The 7,066-nt window shown below is 47.3% G+C and overlaps 1 protein-coding gene across 1 annotated transcript; it reads left to right on the top strand.

Moving 5' to 3' along the window:
* FAM25A (family with sequence similarity 25 member A) lies at nucleotides 1-2,966 on the top strand. Its single transcript, XM_045783677.2, has 3 exons — nucleotides 1-210; nucleotides 1,537-1,599; nucleotides 2,782-2,966. Exons 1-3 carry the CDS (start codon nucleotides 138-140, stop codon nucleotides 2,913-2,915), a joined length of 270 nt encoding a protein of 89 aa, XP_045639633.1. The 5' UTR covers nucleotides 1-137; the 3' UTR covers nucleotides 2,916-2,966.
* The last annotated feature ends 4,100 nt before the right edge of the window (nucleotides 2,967-7,066 follow it).

Below are 7,066 nucleotides of genomic sequence, written 5' to 3'. Positions count from 1 at the left end.
CTGACTCACCACCTGATCTCCTACTTGGCTGGGGCGGGGGCCTGGGCTCCAGAGCCCAGGCAGGCATCAGAGGCATCTATAAAAGCACGCTGGTCCAGGCTCCGACATCCTGCTTGTTTGCCACCTGTCACCACACGATGCTGGGAGGCCTGGGGAAACTTGCGGCTGAGGGCCTGGCTCACCGCACCGAGAAGGCCACCGAGGAAGCTGGTAAGGACCCCGAGGCTCCTTTCCAGCTGGGCCCCTCTCCTAAGGCTCTGGGGCTGGGGACAGACTCAATTAGGCCTGTTGGACGTTGATGCCAGCAGACTGGAGGTAGGTCTTAGCCCCTTGAGGAACCCTGGCCGATCAGCCCCACAGGGATAGAATGGAAATGAGGGGTATGGAAGCTGAGGAAGGCAGCTTGGGTGGAGACCCTCGCCGGGTCAGGCCCATTTCTGGGGGCCTGTGACTGAGGACACGAGGGACTCCAGCTCAGAGGAGGCCCGTAGGGGCAGGAGAGCCCAGGGGCTTGGGTGAGCCTCGGGTAGCTAGAATCTTTCCCTCTGGAAACCCGGGAGCCCTTCTGCATCAAAACAGCCTATTTTGAATATCCTCTATAGAAAAAGGAAAAATGGATTTTTATTTTTACCATCAGTTTAGAGCTTCAAAGATTTCTTCACTAAGAAACCATCAAGTCTGGTTCTGTTCAAAGTCAGCCCCTGGGGTTTATCCAAAGGACATTTTGAATTTTTTCAAGGTCCTCAGAAACCCTTTATTGTCTGCAGACACCCGCCACTGTTTGCGGCAGGCTAGTCCAGGTCCCACTGGGCATTTTGTGAAACCCAGCTCCGTGTCCATGTCCATGTCCGAGTTGGCTGCTGTGGTTCTGTCTGTCTGGCTGCTGCAGACATGCCTGTCTTTCATCAGCTAACCTGCAGCTGGCATGCCCTGCCCTCTTTCACCTTCCACTGGCCCTGAGCTCAGTCTCGTCCCTAGTCTACAGGTGAGGGAACCAAGCAGCACAGAGACAATCAGAATCAGTTCTTCTGACTCCAGAATCTTCCGGTTCTAGCCACTGCCACCCAAACTTCAGACAGCTCCTAGGTGGTCAGAGAGTTCCCTTCTGCTGGAAGAATTGCTCTGGGGCCTCGGTTTTGCTGTAGGAGGCTTCGGGACTTGGCCTCTTGCTGCAGCCTCCATTGGGCTGAGGCAGGCCAGCAGCACACCTGAGAGGTGCCGGGACCCAGAGCCGGGAGACAGGCCCCACCTTGGCCCCAGGCCCCCGGCTGGCAGGAAGGCCTGCTCGTCCGCATTCCAGGCCTCGCCAGACCAGGCCGAGGGGCATGGAGAGCCCCGTGCCCTTGTCTGGCTCACTCAGCTTGTCTCCCAGCAGCCAGGCCCCACGGGAGTCTCTGAAGTAAGCCAGCCGGGGCCCTTCCCATGGGCTGCCTCGTCCTGCCTGGGGTGGCGTCCAGGATATCCAGAGCGGCCTGGGCCCCGCCTTGAGAAGCTGGCTTGCACTGTGCTCTCACTCTGGGCTTCTCATCTTTTCAGTTCATGCCGTGGAGGGGGTGGTCAAGGAGGTGGTGGAGCACGCTAAGGAGGCTGGAGAGAAAGGTATGGCTGAGGTTGGGGCTGGGGAAGGAGGGAGGGAGGGAAGCTAGACGCTGGGAGCAACCGTTCTCTGCCTACCCAGGTCAAACCCTGACCTTGATGTGGCATCCTTCAGTCGGTATGCAATTATCAACACTCATCTGAGACCACACACCACACTTTGCTAAAGCAAGAGCCATCCAGACAGTCCTTTCTGCGGCATGTTAAGATGGTGTCACGAACGACTGTGTGACAGCAGGCTTGGACAAAAAAACATTTCAGAGATAAAATTCTCTATTCATATAAATATAAATTTACGTAAATGTTTCTATGTGTGTGTGTGCCTTAGTATAGCAATGTAAAAGTACCTCTTTCCTTACAACAAAATAGATTCCAGATGGATTGAGGGCTTATGTATTAAATACATGAAATCATTGGGGCGCCCGGGTGGCTCAGTCATTGAGCGTCTGCCTTCGGCTCGGGTCATGATCCCAGGGTCTGGGGACCGAGCCCCGCATCGGGCACCCTGCTCACGGGGAAGCCTGCTTCTCCCTCTCCTACTCCCCCTGCTTGTGTTCCCTCTCTCATTGTGTGTCTCTCTGTCAAATAAATAAATAAAATCTTAAAAATAAATAAATAAATACATGAAATTGTTAAATTGTTAGAAGAGAAGGTAGTAGATTTGGATAATCTGGGAGAGGAGAAGATCACTTTTTTTTAATGATTTTTTATTATATTATGTTAGTGACCAGAGAAGATCATTTTAAATATGACAGAAAACCTGACAGCCATAAAGGAAATACTAGGTAAATCTGACAACATAAAATTTCTAAATTTTCCATTAAAAAAAGTGATAAGCCGTGCCAAAAGAAAAACCACAAACTGAGGAAAAACATTTGTAAATAGAAACGAACCAATATAAAAATGACCAGACGTTAGAAGCAGGCAGCTGACAGAGAAACGTGGTCTGAGTAGGCAGCGGGCCCTTGAGCGGAGCAAATGCTGTCTCACTCAGAGTTGCAGGGAAATAAATCCGCCCTTGAGTGCATTCCTCCAGGAGCCCTGCTGCCCTCTGTCCCCTCGGGGCTCCTCCAGTAAGACCAGTAAGACCGCCACATCCCGCAGGCCACTCCTGGTGACACTAGCCCTACCAGCTGGACATGTTTACTTAGCTCACTGGACGCTATTCTGCTTTCTTCCCGACAGCCCTTGCCGATGCCTTAAAGAAGGCCCATGATACAGGGGACAAGGTGGTGAAGGAAGTCACGGAGACGGTGACCAACACAGTCACAAATGCTGTCACCCACGCAGCGGAAGGCCTGGGCAAACTGGGACAGTGAGCATGTCCGCCTCCAGAGGGCTTTTCCTGAATCCCAATAAAAAGCTGTGAAATGTGTACACTGAGCCCTGGATTTTTTCCTGTTTGGATGGAAACACTGCCTGCATCCTGAGTGTCCCCTCTGCAGGGGCAGGGGACCCGCGTGTTGGCAGCTTCTAGGAGTCAGTAGGTCCCCATGATTGACCAGTTGTGTTGCTCTCACGTTAAGATTTCTCACGTCGGCATGGAGCTCTGGAAGAATTGCTAGGGTCTGTGCCTCATTTCATAAGTGGTTATTTTCCCAGACTCTACATATAGCTTTCAGACACCTCAAGGATCCCAGGACATCCCAAGGGAGGAACATTATTCGACTCACATGTTCTTTGGGCTTTCCTTGAAATGTTCTTACAGGCCTCCGGGAGGATCACGGACCAACCTGACTGAGAGTGTAGCAGGGCAGGCTTAGGCAGTTTGAGATGCTTCACATTCTGAAAGAGACTTTAGAGAAGCATTTGAGCTGGACAGACGGTCACAGAATCAGGTCAAGTAGTAACTAAATCCACTGCTTATTGGCTGTGGAAGCCACTGTTGGATCTTTCCCCGAGACTTGTCAGGCCTAATTGGCGGCAGTGGCCAAGAGTGCCTGGCCTCCTCGCCTTCCTGCCATGAGGGGTAAGCACCGTAAAGTTAAACATATGTGTAAGCGGCATTTAGCTTAACATGTTGGATTTTAAAAAAGGAAATGATTTGTAAAGAAAAGGTGTCACTTATTATTTTGCTGGAAGTTACCTGTTCTTTGCAGAAATGAGAAGAAAAGGTGTTTTAAGGAGCACGTCAGTTGGTCACCACATTTCTGTCCTTTTTTAAAGTGGCTTCACAAGTCTTGAACAGCCCAGGAATATCCAATGTCCTGGCTTGGAACATTTGCCACTGTCCAGCTAGATCTGGACTCTGTATCTTGGTTTGGTTCCTGAAGACTTTTGAATTCCCCCAGTCTAAACCCTAGCTCAAAAAAAGGAGAGCACTGTGGGTGGCAGAGTAAGCTGGAGCCCTCTTTGGATAGCAATTCCTCTTACCAAGACTTTATTCTTCCGGTGCGCACAGGTACACACAGACGCCTAGAGGGTGAACACAGATTCCTCGTGGCCTGTTTGTAATAGCAAGAATTGGAAACACCCTAGCGTGCCCGGCAGAAATCACTTGGGTGGGAAGTTTTGCTCTGCGTAGTAGGTCTGATGCATAATTTAGAGTTGACACCTCTCATTTCTAGTGTATTGTAAACCATATCGCAGCTTGAAAAATGGGACCGTGCCTAGATGGCCACCAAAAGGGACTGGTTAACAATTTTTGCACGTACATATGAAACGGAATACCCCATGACTGTCAAGAAGAAGGAAGAAAATGTACATACACCATATGGGAACATGTCCAAATAAATTATAAGTATGTCAAATACATATGTAGGAAGAGTTCATTTTTATAACGCAAACTCATACTGGTGGAAGAGAAAAAACTGGCAGCGTGTATACAGCAGACATGTTAGTAGTGTTCATCTCTGTGTCCATGGGAATAGGAGAGATCTTCATTTTCTACGGGACACAGATCCATGATGCTTGAATTTCAGAGAAAACCAACACAGATAGATTTTTAAATGTCGAGGCAGGCACATATTAGCTTATTCAAGATCGTTTGCTGGTGAAGGGCTACTCAAAGTTTACCAGCTTGCAAACCTTGTTGTTACTACTTGGAGACAAGATAAGTGAAGAGCAGAGCATTTAGAAACTTTTACAAAAATTTGACACTGCCTGGACCTCCAGGAGTGTGAGCAGCAGAGATGCTTGTTGAAAGGGATCGAGACCAGCTCTGGGTTGTTGAACTTGCATGGCAAGTTGTATGTGAACTAGTCACATGAGGCAGGACTACATACCATGGTGTATTAGATTAACAAACCAAGAAATTGGTCCGTTGCCACAGAGAGTTGGAGAAGCACTGCCCATGGTTCCTTAACTTCACCTTGCTGGGTGCTGTTCCAGAATAAGTACTTCTAGCTCTCATTTTCTCTTTACTGTGTGTTGTGCAATGAGTGGTCTGACATCAGCCTCAACAAGGTCTAAATGTGTTATAAAAAGCAATAGATGGTGTCGTCCAAGAAATTGGTGGAGCAGGGACCTCCAAAAATTCCCTCCTCCATAAAACTAATGAGAAAACTGGCAAAAACAGTCAGAATCAACTTTTTCCCCCTGAATTCTTAACCAAAGGCTTACAGCAATCCAGGGATCATTTATGTAGAACAAATTAAAAACGAACAAACAAAATCTTGTTAAGAATGGCAAGCTCTGTGATGTTTTTAATTTACCCTATTCTGTGCTCCCCCCCCCAGCCCCTACCTTCTCCAACTCCATTGCAGCCTTGAAAACCAATAGCCTAGCGGTTACTGGAAATAGCTGAATAGGGTTGGAGTTCCTTCAAAGCCTCATTCCCAGAGAACTGTGATTATTTCCCTTGACTGGTAGTTCCTAGGAAGACCGCATTGCCAGGCCGCCTTTATTTGTCGGCAGATAAAGGCAGGAGCTCACCTATTGTAAACAGCTTTTTCTCTGGGGCTGTTTGTTATAACAGGCTATTTTTTAAGCTGATGGCTGCATAAGATGGTCGATAACAGTTTGGGAAATCAATAGGCTAACCAAAGTGAAGAGCTTAAAAGGAAAAACTGGGGAATGAAATGTCCATAGGGACTTTGAAAATTCCAATATATTACTGGGAATCTAGAAGGCCATGCACATGTGGAGGGCTGTGCATGTTCTCATTAAAGACTGGAGAAGGCTCTAAGCTCTCACCTCTAAAAAACCTTGAGGCTCTGTACGAGCAGGAAGCGAAAACTGAAGCAGAGATATAAACTGCCCAGCTGAGTGTTGAAGGTGAGGCCCAACCTGCACAGAGTTCCCTGGCAAAGATGGGAGACCTATTGGTTCTGGATACTTAAAGAAATCTCTGTCCAGTCGTTAGCTACCCACTAAGCTACCTGAGGAGAAACTTCAATGGCAAAACACAACAAAGAAAACAGACTATAGAATTAGCTCAGAAAAGTCACTAAACAAACACTCAACAACAAAAAGCAGCAAGATATCTGGGGGGAGGAGTGTGGAATCTGATTTCAGGGTTGCCACATTATGTTCTTCAACACATCTAGTTTTCAGAAAAAGAAAAAGATATGCAAGGAAAGACATTATGACTCATTTAAAGGGGAAAAATGGAAACTAAGTAAGCCCAATGGAAAGGGGAAACTAATGGAAACCTAAGCAAGCCCAAATAATTGTACTTATCAAAGACTTTATTTTTTCCCCCAAAGACTTTAAATCAATTATTCTAAACATGTTCAAAGAGCCAAAGGAAACCACATCTACAGAATTAAAGTGTAAGATCAATAGCAAATAGAGAGTACACATGAAGGGACAGAAATTATAGAAAAGAATGGAAGATACTCCAGAGTTGAAAGTACAACTGAAATAAAATATTCATTAGAGGGCTCAACAGCAGATGTGAACAGGCACAGGAAAGAATCCGTGAACTTGAAGATATGTCAAATGAGATTATCTAACCTGAGGAACAGAAAGCCAAACAAAAGTACAAAAATAGAGGATTAGAGTCACCTGCGTCACTGTGCACCATGGGGGTACCAGAGGGAGAGGAGAGAAAGGGGCAGGAAGAGTATTTGAAGAAATATTGGTTGAAACAAATTTGATGAAAATCCAAGAAGCTCAATGAACTCCAAGTAGGAAGACTCAAATGGATGCACACCAGGCATATCCGAATCAAACCGTTCAAACTCAAATTCAAAGAGATTCTTGAAACAAAAAATAAGTCATCGCGTAAAAGGGAGTTTCAATGAGATTAACAGGTGACTTCTCATCAGAAACCGCAGAGGCCAGAGGCAGGAGGATCATTTATTCAAAGTGCCGAGAGAGATGGTCAACCAGGAGTTCTAATGTCCAGCAACCACAGCTTTTTCTCCTCACATGGGTACAATCCGCTTAATGCACAGGACCACCCCTCATGCTGCCAACCCTGCGTGTCATCAGGGGAGGTCTGGTGGACCCAGCCCTGGCCTGTCCCAACGTCATGACCTGCTGCAGGGTTGTAAAGCCCCAAATACCGCCAAGTTCCTGCAACTCC

Source organism: Ursus americanus, chromosome 6 (assembly GCF_024610735.1).
Source record: "Ursus americanus isolate L20-20 chromosome 6, mUrsAme1.1.p, whole genome shotgun sequence".
Classification (NCBI taxonomy): domain Eukaryota; kingdom Metazoa; phylum Chordata; class Mammalia; order Carnivora; family Ursidae; genus Ursus; species Ursus americanus.
The sequence above is the reverse complement of the archived record's forward strand: the minus strand, read 5'-3'. Positions and strand labels throughout refer to the sequence as shown.

Coding starts and splice junctions, on each gene's coding strand:
- FAM25A (XM_045783677.2), top strand. CDS start 138: ATGCTGGGAGGCCTGGGGAAACTTGCGGCTGAGGGCCTGGCTCACCGC. Junction 211..1,536: donor GAAGGCCACCGAGGAAGCTG/GTAAGGACCCCG, acceptor TCATCTTTTCAG/TTCATGCCGTGGAGGGGGTG. Junction 1,600..2,781: donor TAAGGAGGCTGGAGAGAAAG/GTATGGCTGAGG, acceptor TCTTCCCGACAG/CCCTTGCCGATGCCTTAAAG.